Source organism: Nothobranchius furzeri, chromosome 6 (genome assembly GCF_043380555.1).
Source record: "Nothobranchius furzeri strain GRZ-AD chromosome 6, NfurGRZ-RIMD1, whole genome shotgun sequence".
Classification (NCBI taxonomy): domain Eukaryota; kingdom Metazoa; phylum Chordata; class Actinopteri; order Cyprinodontiformes; family Nothobranchiidae; genus Nothobranchius; species Nothobranchius furzeri.
The window spans coordinates 55,010,514-55,029,215 of record NC_091746.1 but is presented as its reverse complement, the minus strand read 5'-3'; the positions used below and the strand labels follow the sequence as shown (position 1 = coordinate 55,029,215).

General features: G+C 40.0%; 1 protein-coding gene across 3 annotated transcripts in view; it reads right to left on the bottom strand.

Moving 5' to 3' along the window:
* Positions 1-18,702, bottom strand: part of rgs3a (regulator of G protein signaling 3a) — a 164,709-nt gene that overhangs the window by 129,068 nt on the left and 16,939 nt on the right. For 2 of the 3 annotated variants that reach the window (XM_015942701.3, XM_054744384.2), the window contains 4 exons: positions 4,141-4,222; positions 2,547-2,652; positions 1,907-2,333; positions 113-152 (listed from right to left, as the gene is read on the bottom strand). In XM_015942701.3, the coding sequence (XP_015798187.3) occupies positions 113-152; positions 1,907-2,333; positions 2,547-2,652; positions 4,141-4,222 (655 nt within the window). Of the gene's footprint in view, positions 1-112; positions 153-1,906; positions 2,334-2,546; positions 2,653-4,140; positions 4,223-7,031; positions 7,807-18,702 lie in introns of those variants that run through there. The other variant, XM_054744383.2, reaches the window with a different exon arrangement.

Sequence of the window (18,702 nt, the reverse complement as noted above, 5' to 3'; positions counted from 1 at the left end):
TTTAGGTTAAATTAATTAGGGGCAAACTGGAATTTTAAGTTTTTATTTTATTCTAAAAGTAGGTGTGAGATCAAACCTTAGGTAAATAATTAGTAAAGGATGTTTGTCTTACCTAATGTACCCTGGTTGTCCTGATAAACAGGCCTCAGGATCTGAAAGCAGAATGGTGGGAAAACATTGAAAGAGATGCAAAACCAAACTACATTTGTTACTTTTAACAAGACACAAAATTACGAGTGTGTTTTTTGAGATAACATAACGTGCAAAATATCTGAACACAGACTGTCTGAAAAAGCTTTTGTTTATATCAAAAGTATAGCAACAAAAGTTTAGGATTTCTGTACTGAAACGTACCAAGTTCACACCATCGTCTCTAATTTGCAATTTGCAGAATAATTCTTCACAGATCTGGTGTGCTGGACCTCACACTAGACTCAGCAACAGATTGTTTCTAACCGTCGTAACAAATCAGACGTTCTGCTGAAGAAGGAACGATAAAAACCTGTCAACGCTTTTTTGTTTTGGCCAAATTAATGTGAAGTTGGACCAAGACTTGGGAAACACTGAATATTTTAAATGAACGCATCAATAATACACCACCCCTTTCTTCTGGGGATATGAAAGTGTTTTGTTTGTAAAGTAGGTACATTTTTCTATGTAAGATGTCACCAACATGACCTATTTCCAAAGGGCTTTTATTATTTTTAGCCAGGTGAAACTCCCCAAATCACAACCTAGTTTTATTTTTGAAACTGAACTGAGCTTTTTGAAGGTTTGCCTACTATGATTGTACGTGGCTTTTATTCCTTGGGCTAAATATATATTCTTCCTGTTATCAGCCACCTGTCTCTGCGAACCCTCCAGCTCCTACCATCAAACTGATCTTATGACTCGAACACCTCACAGTTGTTGTCGGGTAGCCTAGTGAACTAGACCAAATTCTTGCTTGCAAACATTTATTTAGTCTGGCTTGCCAAGCTAGTTGTCGGGGATGTCTGTGTCCCTTTGCTGAACCAAAAGCACACAGAGGAAAACACTGCAGGAGGGACACACAAACACACACACAAGATGCAAACACACATACAAGACAGACAATAAAAAGATGAGTTAGTAAGACAGTTTAATGCAATTTATTCTCTAGACGTCTTAAATGTAGCTGCTGCTTCTGCATAATAGAAGGGGCTGCTGCGGGGTCTCCAACTGATCCTGAGTATGTTTGATTCCACTTGATTCACACGTTAGTCTGGTGTTATTAACAAGTGTTAGCTGAGTAACTCAGATCAGCCTTTTTCATTCATTGATTTTCTTTATTAAATGATTATTGATTAAAACCTTTACCTGAAATACAAAGCAAGAATAAGTATGTGATGCATAAAATAATCAAACAAAAAAGCAACCAGATGGTTTTTACTAGAATATGTGGTTTTTGCCAACTAAGGCTTTGAAAAAATCGTTTAGATGATTTACTTTTAAATACCAGAACAACAGTTCTGTGGAAAAACTATGCATGTGCACTTATGGGAACATGTATGTATCAGTAAGATATATATGTTTGATAAATGAGGTTTATAAGCGCTGTTTCCTGATGTGAAACCATGCCTGGTTGGTTGGATGTAATGACACAAATATTACCAGATGTCAGAGGCTTCCTGAGCTCCACAGACTCACTCCTACATGAAACTAATAAATGAGCTGAATGTAATGAGGTGATAAAAACATGCACAAATCAACAGAGCAACATTAATCCAAAGGACACAGACAAAGTAAATATACAATCCATCTATCTATCAGAACTAGGGAGGTATGGTAAGGACACATATCTAGGCTGAGCCACCAAATGACTATAATGAGGGTGAGGAGGACGGAGAAGATGATGAAGATGCAGCCCTCCACCAGTCTGTGGTACCTGGCTTCCAGGGTTGATGGGTGCCAGGATGATGTAATTGTCCCCATTGGATGCCTTCACTCTGGTTCCTTTCAACGTGGCAGTTGGAGGGTGGTGGAGGAGACGCGGCCTTCCATCCAGCTCCTCGGTTGACCCAACATGTGCCCCCCATGCCAGGGTCCCTCTCCCTACATTGTTTCCAGTTTCAGAACCATTCACCAGAAGCCTGCGGGCCGCAGTGGCGCGGTGGTGTGCCGGGAGCGGCGGCACGGCTGGGGGGGATTTACTCGTGCCAGCATCTGGTGCTCGCCTGCGGGTCGGGGGGGACGGTGCATCATAGTTTGCTCCAGGGGGTTTGTATGAGGGCCGGTGGATAAGGCCTTCAAAGTTAGGTTTAACTGAGGGGCCGGTGCGCCACACCACTACTGTGATTTCACTGGCACTGTTCCTAAAGACAGACGAGAGAATTTGTGTTAAATATAATAAATCATAATATTCTGCTAAATGTGGCTGAAAGACACATAACATTAAACAGCTACCTGTTACTGTTCAAATACACTAAAGTAAACCTTCTTATTGTCATTTCACCACACCATCGCCAATTTAGGAAGGAAATGTTGACTGAGTAAAGGCTTTGTCCAAGGTGGGTTCTAGGCCTAACCTTATAGCATGGGCCAGGTCCACACACTTCCACTGCTCCACTGGCTGACCATTCAACTGCAGGAGAGTGTCCAGCTGCTGCAGACCCGCCTGGTCTGCTGGACCCCCTGAGAGAGACAGGACAGAGTAATGTCCCTGCTACTCTGATCTGTAGCAGCATGAACATAAATGGTAAAACAAACATTTTCTTTAGATTAAAAGCAGATCAATCTGTTTAAGAACATACAAAACAGAAAGGCAGCTTTGAACGAAGGGAATAAGTTGTCTATTTCAAAGACAGGTTTAATCTTGGTGACTAGACTAATGGCAATTCCTAAATTAAACAATAAAATAGATGAAACTTTAACCCCTTAACTCATTCACTGCCATTGACGACAAAAGTAGTCATTTGCATTTTTTTTACTGTTTGGGCATCGGAACGAGCCCCCGCACTGAGAGAACAAACATCTCAGCTCTGAAGCCGATCTTCATCCGCATACGTCACACATCACATGTCATGTGATCAGGAAGCAGAACATCCATGTGTTAGGAGATCGTTTTGGGCCGTTCCTGTAAAAAAAAGTGAGGCACGAACCGGAAAAGCATCTGCCGATAACAATTCGACAGCAGATGGATTCTTCCTGATGTAAGAGGTGAGTCTCCGCTTTGTTTTGGTTGTTTTGGTGTCGACATCATCCTAGCGCACAACGTTCTGTGACTCTTAAAAAAAACAGTAAAAACAGTGAGAAACGGTGGCAGCGAAGGGCTTTAGCAATCAGAAAAGGGCTGGCAGTGAATGAGTTAACATTTCAGCGTCCCACCCATGAGACAAAACCCCATTGCATTCATTAAACCTGGAAATGTAAGGGGTTAATTGATGTGAACTCTTGTGAGTTATCAAACAGCTTAGCTCCCATTTTGCTAGTCACTTGCATGACCTTCCCCCTTTATCCTCACTTCTTGTTTATCCACTATGCCCTCCAAAAACAAAATACCAGAAATAAAAAAGAGAAGTACTAAACCTAAATGAATTAATATCAAATATGGCGACGGTGGCACAGGAGTTAAGTGCTCGCCCCGTAATCGGAAGGTTGCAGGTTCGAGCCCCGCTCAGTCTGTCGCTGTCGTTGTGTCCTTGGGCAAGACACGTAACCTACGTTGCCTGCTGGTGATGGTCGGAGGGACTGGTGGCACCAGTGCTCGGCAGCCTCGCCTCTGTCAGTGCGCCCCAGGGCAGCTGTGGCTACACCGTAGCTCATCCCCACCAGTGCGTGAATGTGCGTGTGAATGTGTGAATGACTGATTGTGTTGTAAAGAGCCTTGAGGGGTTCCATAACTCTAGAAGGCGCTATATCAAATACAGGCCACAAGCAACAATTATCAAAATAACTCAGTTATGAGTAACATTCAAGCAAGAAAAAGTCAAGCTATTCTCACAGGGTAAAAAATGCTTTGATTATTAAAATATGGCTAAATGTTTCATCAAAAATAAGAAGATGTCAACTGAAGTTAACTTCTCACTTTTTACATTTTTCATAAGGAAAACTTTGAATTTCAAGCGATGACCCTTGGACACTTTAGTGTTATTCAGACTGACACGTTCATGTGAAACTTACCTGGATCAACAGCCTGCACCCTCACAGGGGAGTCAGAGCAGATGGTGAATCCATATCCATCCTTTCCTCGAAGGATAGTAACCTGCAAAACACAAACATGGTCAGGTTTTAACAGGATAAGGATTATAACTTCTCCTCCACCAAAGTCTGCTAATCCAAAACAATAAACTTCCTTCCTAGTAGATGATTAAATGGGTTTTGTTTTCTGCTTCCTGTAAAACTTGTCTTGAAAGCAGTTTTACTGTAAAGGAAGAACAAAAAAGAGCTGCAGAGACAAAAAATATCACCATAGTTGGACCAGATATCGGTTGAGCTACAGTAAAGTTTTTAGAGCTTTAAAGAGCAAGTCACCCCCCAAATCAACTAATTGTTTCTGAAAAACTATATAAATGTGTGTCTAACCATGCTGCAGACACATATAGTCAATAGTTTAGCACTTTAGTGGATTTTAGTTCTAATTTAAATTTTCTGCCTAAAATTGTCAGTGTTGTGCTGTTGTCAGGTAAAAACTGCACTGCAGTTGATTTTAAATCTGCCATCTCTATTGGCTAAGAGGTACAATATGATGTCACAATGTCGTTGTGAGCATGTGTGTGTGTGTGTGTGTGTGTGTGTGTGTGTGTATGTGTGTGTGTGTGTGTGTGTGTGTTTGTTAGTGGCTCCGCCCTCTCGGTCTGCTAGGCAACAGCATTTGATGCATTTTTCAAACAGGAAGTGGGAGTGGAGTAATACTCTGGTAGGGGGTGACTTGCTCTTTAAATATGTCACAGAACATTTAAATGGCCTGTATTTGTGTATGGAATTGTTAGGGTTCTAGAACCCCCTTCCCCCCAAGGAGCTTTACAACACAATCAGTGATCCACCCATTCACACGCTGGTGAGGATGAGCTAGGACGTGGCCACATCTGCCCTGGGGCGCACTGGCAGAGACATAACTGTCAAACACTGGCACCACCGGCCCCTCCGACCACCACCAGCAGGCAGAAAGGTTTAAGTGTCATGTCCTTGGGCAAGACACTTAAACCTAACAGCAGCATTCTCTGGTCGGAGCTGGGATCAAACCTACAACATTCCAATTACTAGACAACCTGCTCTACCTCCTGAGCTACTGCTGCCCTTTAATGGCTTAAAGGATATTTGATGTAAACTTGTGGCCAGAAAAAAGGTTAATCTTGACTCTGAACTCATTTTAATAATTGACTCTGGGATAAACAACAATTAATTTACCCAAACAGAAAAATAATGCCCAGCATATCAGACTCTATAGCTGACCATCATTAAGCCACCCTCTCTCTCCCGATCTCCCCCCATTGTTTCTCTTGCCAAACAACCCGTACCTTTCTGAGCCAAAGTCAACAATGCTCCATCCAAAACATTTCACTTTCCATCTCATCTGCTGTTAGACACAGACCAATAAAACACGACCTTCCCGATTTCTCTGTTTATTCCCACAGTGAAGCAAAAACCTGTGTGTGAACGTGGCTAAAGTCTGCCCCTGAGCAAGGCACAGCAGCTTGGAGGAATCTGGGCCTGCAGCATGAGATGACCCTAAAATGTCGACTCTGATTTTGGTCCCTTAGTGTCCTCTGATGTCATGCAGCCCCTAATACAATTCTTCTGACATATTTCACTGAGATTCAGTCGCTTTCATCTGTTTCTGTTTCTGTCCTTCACTAAACATACTCATCTTACAAAACCAGTAGAAAGAGACGACTGTGTCTGATATCTGCTTTTACAAATGCACTTTGGGCTATCACCTGTTGTTTTGCACAAACTCCGTCGCTGAAGTGTGTTGAATTAGTTGTATCATTGTTAATCATCTACCCATACACAGTGTGTGATTAAAAAGGAAGCCCTCTCCCCCTGAGAGACAGAAAACTCTGGCTTTTGTCTCTAAACACCAGTGATGGGAAAAGGAGGAAGAAAATGTACATCTGCTGCTTTTTATTTTAGGACGTCACACCTTGAAGCCACAGGATTGACATATTTGAACAGATTAAAGCAGAACCAGAGTCCATGATCTTCAGTATGTCTCGTCTTTCAGCTTGCAGTCCAATTCTTACTTTGCAGGAATTAATAATCCAGAGAAGTAGACATCATTGCAATAAATAAAAGCGGAATTATTGAACAAATGAGGATAAATTCATGAGCTACTTTGTCATGTTTAAACCTAACCGAGTATAAAATTGAAGTGCTTGTGCTTTTGCATTAGAGACTGTATATTTTTATCATCATGTTTGGCCCTAGCTGTATGAAGGGAGGAGCAGGTCTCTGTTTGATCATTACAGAACATGTCTTATCTGCTTTCCAGCAGTGCAGGAAAGGGCAACATTAACTGCTGACAGCTGAATACAGACTAAATGAAACGTACCAGCCGAAATGGTGACCTCCATACCTGATCAGACAATGTTATCAAAGTGAGTACTCAACAACAGCAAACACAAATACATCTGAATGGTGAATCAAGCTGTATTCATTACTTTCATGCTATAGTTCTCAACTTCTGACTGAATTGTTGTTGCATGAAAGAGATCGCTTGATTTTTTTTTTTTAATTTGTTTTATTTGTGCATTTGTGCTCTAACCAGAATGCTTTCAAATATGTGTCCACTCCTCCCATCTCCCTCCATCAGATCCTTTACCCACAATGTAAAGCATCAATAATTAAAAGTTCAGAGCGCTTCTTCTCTCCTTTAGAAGAACGCGGCCCTTAGGATCCCTGCATCTACTCACAGAAAGGCCATCAAAAGTGCATTCTCTCCAACACGGGAATAAAAGCATGCACGGCTGTGTGAAGTGGTGTGACACAGACTGATACTAAACATTTAATGAAGCTTTTATGAACAACCTTCTTTCTTATTGTTGTTTTCTCACTTTTTTTTCCAAACACACCTGAGGCAGCCTGCATCCAATGCAAAGGTGACACAGACCGTGGATGGTATGCATCACACCACCACCTCCTCCTTCTCTTCCTCCACCCTCGCCAGCGTTCAGGTCTGCAGCTAGCACGCACACGCTACGGCGATGACTTTCCACCTGACTTGCTCCTCCGTAACCCGAGTATCGCCACAGCTTTCTCTGTGCAGCTGAGTTGGTCCTCCTGTGGTTGCGTTCAGGTGACTGCGGGCACTTCAGGGTGTTGTGGATCATTTCAACTCTTGACAGCTGTGCAAAACAAACGTATGGGGTAGCTTCGGACGCGCAGTAGTCGGGTCGCAGTCCAGTTAGCTGCAAAAAGGAGACTTCCAGGTAAAACCAGACTGAACCTGGACTTCTTTATCAACTTTGTCCAAAACGATTCAGTTTTCTCGAAAAGTCTCTGCCGTTGACCTCCAGTTGCTCATTCTTCATCCGAGCTCCAATCCTCTTCAATCCCAGTTTCAAGCTCATACGTCTCAATCCCTGTCCTACAACTTAGCTTAAATCCTCCACTCTTCACTTCCTTGTGTCGTCTTTCTCCTCCTTTCGTCCTGCATTTGTCCCGTGTGGTCACACTAGGGTCCCCCTCGCTCCACTGCGTGTCCCAAACAACAGAAGCTGCAGTAGCGCCCGAGATCAGCTGTGTGAGTGTGTGGTGGCGTCATACAGGCGAGACTGGCGCTGGCCCGGCCTGCTGAGGCCACACTGTAGCTCCTGGCAGGGGCGCTCATGGGAACTCTTCAACAGCAGAAGAATAGGAGGAAGTGACTCCAAACCCCCCACTCCCAAATACACACACACATTTTCACACATGCACTTATGCATACCTCGCCACCCTACAGTCAGAACGGCTTTGTGTGTCTGTCCCCGATAAGACCCGTCTGCTTCCTGAATCCTCACTATAAAGCTGTGAGAGGTGCTACACTTCTAACGTCGCTGGGATGAGCGACACACGTATGAATAAAAGCACCGAAGGCTGGACTCTCATGGGAAATGTCGGACTGGCTAATGAACAAATAGTAAACTTTTTTCCACAAACGGAAAAGTTTCCGAAACCCCTCGACATTGCTCGTGTTTAGCAACACACTCTACTCTCACACACCTCATCACACTCTTTCCAGCCCTGTTCCCATACTCCCCTGCTCTCTGTCCAGACATTATACTTGTTTGTTATGTTTTCTACTTCCACATTTCCTCCGCTTTTCCTTTCAGCTGCTCCCTCTCACCTCAAACCACTGGGTGCGGAAACTCATAGGTCTGTGAACCACCGCACTTCCAGTTATCCAAACAATACTTCTGTTTTTCTGTTTTTCAGCATGTGTGTGGAACAGAGGTGGATTCCTACGGAGAATAAACACCTCAATAGCAGTGCAGAGGGGCGGGGGGGAGAAAGGGCCTGTTTAATTACCAATACAGCAATGGCCTGTCTAACCCTCAGCAGGCTCATTAATTCCCAGCTTTCACTTTAATTGCTGGGATGTCTGGCTCATGGGATGAAACATGGACAAAACAGTGACAGAGGAGCAATGGTGCACTTGTCTGTTCGGTGTTAATAAAGTGGCAGAAAACTCTATAGGGGTAAAAGCAGCTTTTCCCTGTTTGTCCTTCTAAAGGGCGAGAGTTACCCATCCAAAACACAAAAGCACTTTTCCCTCGCTTTCACACTGGGCTGTTCACCCATAAATGAGCAGAAAGACGGATTAGAGACGGAGAAGAAAACATGTCATAGGCAGAGGAGTGAAAGAAGAGTTTTGAAAAGCTCATCTGAGAGCCAGACAAGGCCAATCTGGGCTTTTTCAGCAGTGTGGGATCCCTGTCTTACTTTGTGTCTCTCTCTGTCTGACCCGAATAAACAACTATCAAAGGAAGAGGTCTCTTCAAAACCAGTGAGCACACGAGAGGAGTCCAAGGCCAAGTTCAGGATCACGGCTCACTTAAACATTCAACAGAGGATGTTTAGTATGCTCACTCAGAATGACATTGTGCTGAGAATGCTGAGATGACAATTAAAGACTAAAACTTTGAAACTGTGTTGGTCAGACCAACCGTCCAGTTAGGATCAGGGAGTGTAGAAGGACCTTTAAAAATGTTATTTCTGACACGAATAAACTGTTTTTATTGGCCACATTTTATTGGGTCATTGCCATTGAATGAGAGATCATTGTACTGATGATTTGATCTTGTTTCTGGAGACATTTCATCAGATTTGAAGTATTTTTCTGATATTGTTGACTAGATAGTCTAAGGAGGTCATATATACACCACAAAGATCCAGTTCTGCTAATGTTAAAGCTTTGATCAATTTGATTAAATGTTTAAAGAGTTTTTGCTAGATTCAGATCACCAGAACGGAGTAAGACAAAAATGTATGTATTTCACTGGTACATTTTGAACATCCATGGCTCAGAAATTATTCATATAATATTAATTCTAACAATTAACAACAAACATTTAAAAGTTTAAGGTTATCTTAAAGTTTATCAAAAGGTAAGCGCAAAAATTTGTTTTGATTCTTAAAATATTTCATAACTAATTTATATATTTAAATCTGGATGACAGTATCTGACAACACCTGGAAACAGTTTCATCGATCAGCATTTCTGATCTTGTACAGACTGATGAAACAACTCGTTACTGCGAGAATCCCAAAAGGTAACGTGAATGTTGGATAGTCTGTTATTATGTTGATTCAGTCTGTGCAAATGGAGTATAGCACTAAAACCTGTTATTTTTCTCCACTTCTGAGGCACCAGCTACAAAATCCAAACTTCATCCTCAGTTCTCATCGTTACCTCGTCAGAAATAAGTGCCAGACCCATTTTCACAGAGAGAGTTCAGCAGCTAATGCCAGCTGACAAGCAAAATGAGTTGTATAATGCCTAGAATGCATTTTTGGCTGCGAGTGGTACAGGAATTTGTTCCATCTTCCAAAAGAAGGGTTTATTTGCCAAAAATGCATTTCTGGCAAATGTAATATAAAATCCATCCATGGTTGGATTTTATATTCAAGAGCTCGCAAAAACTGAGCCAGAAGGTGTTTATCTGTGACTTCAGATGATAGAAGTACCAGAGTGGGTTTTCAGACAGATCACTTTTTAAACTGGCACCACTCCAACAATAAAACCACCCAATGGAGAGCCAGGGTGATTAATACAACCAAAATGCTAACCGCTGAGTAGGCCAGTTTGGAGGCTAGGCCACCAGAAAGTGTCTACGTGCTCATGAAGTCCTGCTTCCTGCTAGGTATGTGTGTTGCCAAAGCTGCTTTCTTTCTCTTCTTCGTGGCCCATGATGCTTTGCTGGGGCTCTAGGGTTAAGTGCAGATTCACTGTATAGTGTAGGTTGATTTCCCTTGATAAACAAGCCAACTAGAATTACATCTCGGACTGCAACAATCATTGATAATATATTCACTAACAATAAGGATGATGTCAGGAAAACAGGGATATTAATAACGGATATTAGTGAGCACCTACCTGTTTTCGCAGTCTTCAAACACAAACATTCCATAAAACATAACATCACCATGAACTACAGAAGAGATAAATCAGTTAAAGCTATGGAGGCATTAAACAAAGATCTTAACACAATTCGAAGGAGGTATACGTCAGTGATGTCAACGCTGCATACAGATCCTTCATGAAAATACTGTTGAAGTCATATAATGATAACTGCAAATTAATCAAATCTACAGGTGAAAGGGAAAATCAACCTTGGATGACTAAGGGATTAACAAATGCGTGTGCAAAAAAGAATAATTTATATTTGAGTTTTTTTAAATTGCAAACAAGGGAAGATAGATGTAAAAAAAATAAAAATCAATTGGTACCAATAATTAGGAAGCAAACAAATATATATAATTATGGTAATCTATTGAATCAGAATAAAAATAACACAAAAGCTACTTGGGGAATAATAAACAGTGCGACTAATAGAGAGAAAACAAAATCCCGTATTCCAAATCACTTTGTCAAGGACAAAAAACATATCTATGATGATAAAGAAATCACTGATGAGTTTAATGATTTTTTTGTAAATGTGGGTAGGAGTTTAATGGAGAACAAACCAATAATAGAAGATAAATTGACCACAATACTGTCAATAGTATTGTCGTTGACAAAGTAGATAAAGAAGAAGATATACGAAACATTGTAAAAAACTGTGGAAACAAACAATCAACCGATTATCAGGACCTGGGCATAACTGTTAAAACCATCATAGAATCTGTCATTGAACCATTCACATTTGTAATTTATCACTTTCTACTGGAAATTCTCCTGACGCAATGAAAACAGCGAAAGTCATTCCTTTGTACAAGAGTGGTGATAAACATAGTTTCAATAATTACAGGCCGGTGTCACTGCTTCCACAGTTTTCTAAAATATTGGAAAAAGTATTTGTATCAAGGTTGGATAAATTCATCGAAAAAAATAATATTTTACACAATGAACAATATGGGTTTAGAACAAAACATTCCACAGCAATGGCAATAATGGAATTAATAGATAAAATATCAACAGCAATTGACAATAAAAATGACTTTGTTAGTGTTTTCACTGATTTGAAAAAAGCTTTTGACGTCATTGATCACTCAAAGTTACTTCGAAAATTAAGTCAGTATGGAATAAGAGGTGTGGCTCATCAATGGGTTAAAACTTATTTAGAAAAAAGGAAACAGTTTGTTCAGAAAAAGGACCATAAATCAAAACTATGTGAAATTAATTGTAGAGTGCCACAAGGGTCGGTGCTCAGACCAAAACTGTTCATTTTGTTTATTAACGACTTGGTAAATGTATCTAAGACACTCGGTACCATTCTATTTGCAGATGATACAACACTGTTTTACTCAGGATCAAATATTGAGGAGGTGACTAAAGTGATAAATGATTAACTGATTAAAATTAAACTCTGGTTTGATATAAATAGATTGACACTGAATCTTAATAAAACAAATTTTATACTATTTAATGATAAAAAGAACAGTGATGTGTCATTGGAAATAGATGGGACTGCAATTCAAAGAGTAAAAGAAACTAAATTTCTTGGGAGTTCTTATAGATGAAGACCAGTCATGGAAATCCCATATTAGATACATAAAAGGTAAAATTGCCAAATCCTTAGGAGTATTACATAGAGTCAAGTTTTTACTGACTAATTCTGGTTTGTTGGCATTGTACAATTCACTGATTGTTCCATACTTGACTTATTGTGTAGAAATCTGGGGAGCAACATACAACAACTATACACAACCCTTATTTATTTTACAGAAAATAGCTCTGAGAATCATCAATTAAAGTGGCTGTAGAGATCCATCAAACCCATTGTTTATTAAATATAAATTACTGAAATTTCATGATTTAAAAGACTGGAAAATCATGCAAACCATGTATAAAGACAATTTAGGTACTCTGCCAACAAACATTCAGGGGATATTTGAAAAGAGAACTAGTAATTACTTGCTGAAAGAAACTGATGTGTTTACAAAACCTAGATTTAGAACTAAAATTAAGGAGTGGAATATGTCTGTAAATGGTGTTAAATTATGGAATAAGCTTAAAAGGGTAATTTAAAAAACTCTGTTATTTATGTACAGAGTTACATGACAGAATTACATGTACTCTGTCATGTAATTCTTTTTTTTTTCCTATATTACCTTCTGCACCAAAATACCGCAGCAATTTCCTAATGTTGTGACTTGGCACACATATGGCAATAAAAACTTCTGATTCTGATTTAATATATTCAAAAAACGTACCAAATTGAGTGTACTAAATAATTATGAAAATGTAAATTAAATCAATGATCATGATCGCACTGGAATTTAGAACAGGAAAAAGTTTAAAATGAATCTGTATGTGTGTCTGACAAATGGTAATTATTTATAAATTGATTATTTCTACGGGAAAAGGGGGCAGAAATTATAAGATGTTTTTCTTCATTCTGCTCCTTTTTGTTCAAATTTGATTTTTTGTTATGTATTTCTTATTGTTACTATGTTTTATTTGTTTTTATTTTGAATGAAATAAACGAAGAAAGAAAAAGTCATTAAAATGGGTGGAACTCATACAGGTGGAGGTGGTAGTTCAACAAATCCAAATGTTTTAAATCCAAACTGGAAAAAATGTCTCAAGAAAATAAAACAAATGGCATCTCCATTGTGCCAGCTGTAATATTTGATCATTTATGGGCCTATATTTTCTCTTAAATGTTTAAAGAAGCATGATTTAGAACCTTTAATACACATTTACTCTGAATCCAAGTAACACTTATTATTGCGTATCTACAATGTCAAAATGAATCCCTAAATGCTCAAAATTTAAAAACAGATGTAAAAGCAACTTTCACTATTTTACGTAAAGATTAGCAATATTTTTAAAATTTGATTCAAGCAAAACCTCTAACATCTACTTGGGCATGAGATGAATAAAGCATTGTTTATTCTTCAGAAATGTAGCAATTAGCTAAACAAATAGGAATAGGAATAATGGTTTAAACAGAATGCGACTCTAGATGATTAATGCATAAGGGGCGTCATCAAACACTGAAAAACGTCCAAGTTGGTGAAGAGTGGGCAGATGATACCACGCAGCTCTTTGTGTAGTCGGGGTTATGGCCATAGGGGTGATGGAGAAAGAAACGACAGGGAGCACAGAGGGAAAATAAGAGGACAACGAGGTGGAGGAGGACACAGCAGTGAGGGACGAAAACACTCAGTGGTCCGGAAGGGAACGAGTACAAGGCAACAAAAAACTGAAAGAGAAAAGACGAGAAAGTCTAAAAGGTTTTCTATCCGTCCCTAATTTAGTCTGTAAATGTACTCTCTCTCCTCCCAGCCTTAAATCTCCCCTTCAACTGTCCCTCAGAAACCACACAATCGTATGTTTCTCTGATTCAGCTGGAGATGAATAGGAGGGGGGGGGGGGGGGGACCATTCACAAATACGGATGTGAAAAGTTTCCACATGATTGCTGCCTATTCTCTTTTATGACAATAAAACCTGCCGTAACTCAAGACAATCCACACGTAGCTCTGTAGCGTTGTTACAAAAGTTACAGCTGTTACAAATCTTACTCACGGTGCAATGCAGCAAAATAAAGTGAAAAAAGCATCTTGAGCAAGTGGAACCTGCATCAAACAAAAAGGGACAGCTTAATGCTTAAACGGACCCCCTGTTTCATTCTGACCCTGAAAAATACTGAAACTACCGGTTCTCCAACAGTTCCCATCCTGGAGTGTCTTCAAAGCACAACAAACGTGTTTCAGAGTGGTACCAAAGGCTAAAGGGCTTCGAGTGTTAACAGAAACAGCCAATGAGGTAATCCCTAAATAGATAATCAATTAACAGGTCTACACAGCTAGAACTGCATATCTAAACCTAACTAGATTAGTAATGTATTACTTATATTTACTGTAGTTGTTTAATTAGGTTTAATCACCACAACTAACACTTTCTACAAATACATTTCTATAACTAGAATCATGCAATTCACTTCAATTAATTGGTTAATCGCTGTTGTAAGGTTCCATATTTGTTCATAATGAGTTTGATTTATTTGGACGTTATTTGCTAATTTCCTTAAATAAGGAGAAAACAATCACAAGAGAAAATCGCTTTTATGCTTACAAATGTGCTTTTGTTTGATATTTGTTGTATTGTCAAACGTCATTAATAAATAAAAGCATTAGAGGTTTAAATTAGGACACTAAATAATGTTAATATTCGTCCTTGACATGGATTCTGGGAAAAGTCACATGTTGGTTTTACGTAATGACAGTCCACAGGTACGGTGAGCAGCAGTTACGGCTGCCCTCGGGAACTATTTGGTGGTTTACCCCCAATCTAACCCTTTAAAGCTGAGTGTCAAGCAGGGAGGCATTGGGTCCCATTTTTAAAGTCTATGACCTGACCGTGGATTTGAGCCATCGACATATATACTGGATAATGGGTTTCCATAGCCTCCAATTATAAATTTTTGTACTAAAATGGGAGGTGGCCACCACCGCCATTTTGACCGTGTCACAGGTTCAGTCAAGCCCAGGCAATTCCAAAAAAGGGAAGAGAGGTGGAGCTGAGGGTGGGGCTGTAAGGCTGGGATCAACTGACGACACCCGGTCGAACTAGCTACAAGCTAACCTGAACTAACCCAAAGCTAATGCGGAGGTGGGAGCTAAGCTAACCGAGGTAGCAACCTAGCTACAACCGGAGTTAACTGTGCACAACACCAGAGCTTCTGAGTCAGAGATACGCCGGGCTGACCGCTGGGTAAAACCGGGTGGAACACAGAGGTCTCCGAGACCTCCACAAGCTGGCAGCCGCACAGCAGATAAGCGCCGCTGCGAGGTGCGCAGAGCTGCCGCTGGGGAGAACCGGGTCGAAAGGTTTCCATCCCAGAGCTCCACAAGCCATCAGCCCGTGCAGCACACAGAAGCCACGATCAGACAGAGATGAGCCGAGCTGCAGGGAGGGGAGAACGGGTGGAAAACATCGGTCTCCCGAGAGCTCCACAAGCCGACAGTCGGAACCCAGCTCCACCAACATGTTCTATTTCAACCCATTTTCTAAAGTGCAGCATTATGTTAAATGCACTGGGTTTTACCCTATTACATTTAAATTTCATGGTTAAACAGTACATGTTAAAATCTAAACTCAGCTCGGCAGTGACCTAAAATACATAAATTTAATTTTACTTACCGAAAAAAATGAAGTGGAGACTCCTTGGACGCTCTATTAGTGCAATTAATGCCACAGCAAGTCATTTTGTCCAACAATTGCACAAATAATATCCCAAAAAGAATACACAAACACGAAAACTCAAAATCCCGGAACAGTTTCCAGGCCAGACCGAGGCTCTACTGAGGCATTTCCACAGAGCTAGCTCTGTGGTCAAGTGGGTCTGATGCTCATTAATTATACAGAATTTTAGGCTTTTAATACACTTAAACAGAAGAGTGAGAAAAAAATTCACCCTCCTCAGAGTTGTCATGAGTATAAACTAGATCATTTAAACAAAAAACATGTTTTGGTACCAGGCTGTAAACATGTTTATTTCTGCTGTGAAATTGGTATTTTAAACATGGGAGTCAATGAGGATTTGCTCGCTTCTGACACCAGCCCCCAGCGGATGAGGGTGGAACTGCAATTTTTGGTACTTCCGGGTTGGGCCAAATTTTAGAGTCGCATTGTGGGGGGCTTGATTTGAACCCATGATCTCCCAGGGTGGAATATAAAAGCACTAGGCCACGGAGAAGTGGCTTGCTATCTCTAAAAGAAAATCTTTCTGAAAGGTTACGTTTCCTGTGCCTCGTGTGCTGTGGTGTTTTCTGACATGTTCATAAGGGGATATCTCTCCTTTACAGAATCATGAAGCATCTTCAACTTCACACAAGTTGCATCTTTAATACCAGAGAATTTAGGAGGGTGTAACGGGTCTTTGATGCAAATCCCAGAACTCTAAACTAATCTTCAACAAAGTCCAACTTCACCTAAATAAAGATACTTTATCACACCTGCTTTTAACCTGAAGTACTACGTCACATGCTCGGAAAAAGCTCAAGACAATTTTAAATGACCATGTTCTTCTATTTGTAGATAATAAAATTAACCTTTCAAAAGAAAAGATGCAGAGTTCAATCACAGAAAGGCAGTCGTGTGTGACGTGAAGCTGCTGCAGCAAAAAAGATGGAAAACATAAATTTAACAAAGTTGTCAAATCTGCACCCTGGATTTGGTTTACACAAATTTGAAATTTGTGATTTGTATTGAAAACTTTTGTACGGATTTGTATTGATGCAGTCAACAGTTTTCCTCTCTGTTTAAATCACAAAGTGAAGGCTCCTGGCTGTTTCATTCTCTTCCTGTGAGACAGTTTTAATTAATCTAAGCTGCAGTTTGCCAGACTAGCTCACCAGCCAGGGGATGTAAAGTAAGAGTATAAGTCATGTGGGATTTTAGCTTGAAGAACTAACAGCTTTTCAAATAGTGACAAGAATCAAACTAACAAGCTGCCAATCCTGCTGAACAATACACAAGTTCTTTAAACTGAATTAGCCTTTTCACGTTGGATTGTTTCAGAAGCTGAGAGGCACTTAGTGCAGGTTCAAACCAAGTGCTTACAGGGATACTTTACACAAGAAAATATAAATATTAGGCTAAGTCTTTAGCTAAAATATCAGAAATGATGCAAGAAGACAAGATTAACAGTAAGTCTGGAAACAGATAAAGATAAACAGAATACTATAAGTAAATAAAAGTTAAGGATGTCCCATTCCGATATTGATATTGGCCCAAAAACACTGTATCGGATTATATAAGACTGCATCAAAAATCTCCGATATTAGTCCAGCAGCGCCCAGATCGACATGCAAAGTCCACATGATCAGAAGTGTGTGTGCTAGCAAAGTAGCATGGAACAATGTCGGCCATGTGGCTGTATTTTCGTTAAAGTCTGAAAAAGACAGTTTGGCTCAGTGCAACACTTGTCATGCACAAGTTTCCTGCGGTGGAACAGAACCAGGGAAGATTAATACGTCCAACCTCATTATGCATTTGAAGCAGGATCACAAAACATAACATGAGGATTTTCACAGTGTGTGAAATTGAAACTTTAGACATTCAACTTGTAGCAGTTGGTCAGTGAACAATATTGTGTTTTTTCCCCTTATGTCTCTGAACTCAGCTGTTTACATTTATGCAACAAAAGGTTAATAAAAATTTTGTCAGTTTATATACTTATTTTTTATACTTACTGTTGCTGGCTTTTGTTTTCTGTTTGAGTAATATCATTTGATCGAGCATTTTATGCACTCTAAATCCATTATAAATAGGTCAAAGTATGTATGATTTGTGCTGATATATTGGATTGATATCGGTATAGGTCAATACTGAAGGCTGCAATATCGGTATCTTATCAGAAGTGAAAAGGTTGTATCGGGACAGCCCTAATAAAAGTGTTTTTATTCTGAGTCTCTCAAACACTTAAGGCTTGATAACCGTCCCCATCTTGTATTTTGTTTTTATGTCTAACCAGAAAAATCTTTACATGCAAATGCATTTCTGTTCGTGTGGTTTTGGGAGCTAATTTGCAGATGCTGACACTATTAATTGATTCATTTAGTTATCACCATGGTTTCTTCCTGTTAATGCTGGAACTGGTCATCCAGAAACTACAAAACAGGAAGCAGACTAAGATATCTCAAGATCTAAAATAGAAAAGGGACAGACACGGGAAAGATACGATAACAGTCAAGAGAAACAGAGTTCTATCCATCTGACTGCACAATTCTTATTTTCTGCTCCACATGCAGCTCACATGCACGAAAGGCCTTTTGATAAACATCGTCTTTCACTAAATGACGTTTTGCTCCATTCACTGCTCAAAGTTCAAACATATAATTAAATTAGTTGCTACGGCTGCTGAGAATGTGTAAGGTGGAATCTGTGCAGTCACAATCGCACTGAAGGTATGCCTATACACGATGACTTTGTTGGGCACAATGCAATGTCATGGGTCGACTGCTTTGTGTTTTAAATAGACCTAACCATTCACTGTGCACGCACATGCAAACACAACGCATAAAAGGACTCAAATGTAGTGGCAGCTGCCACAATATAAAAGCAAAAAGTTATGTCCTCATCTAAAACCCC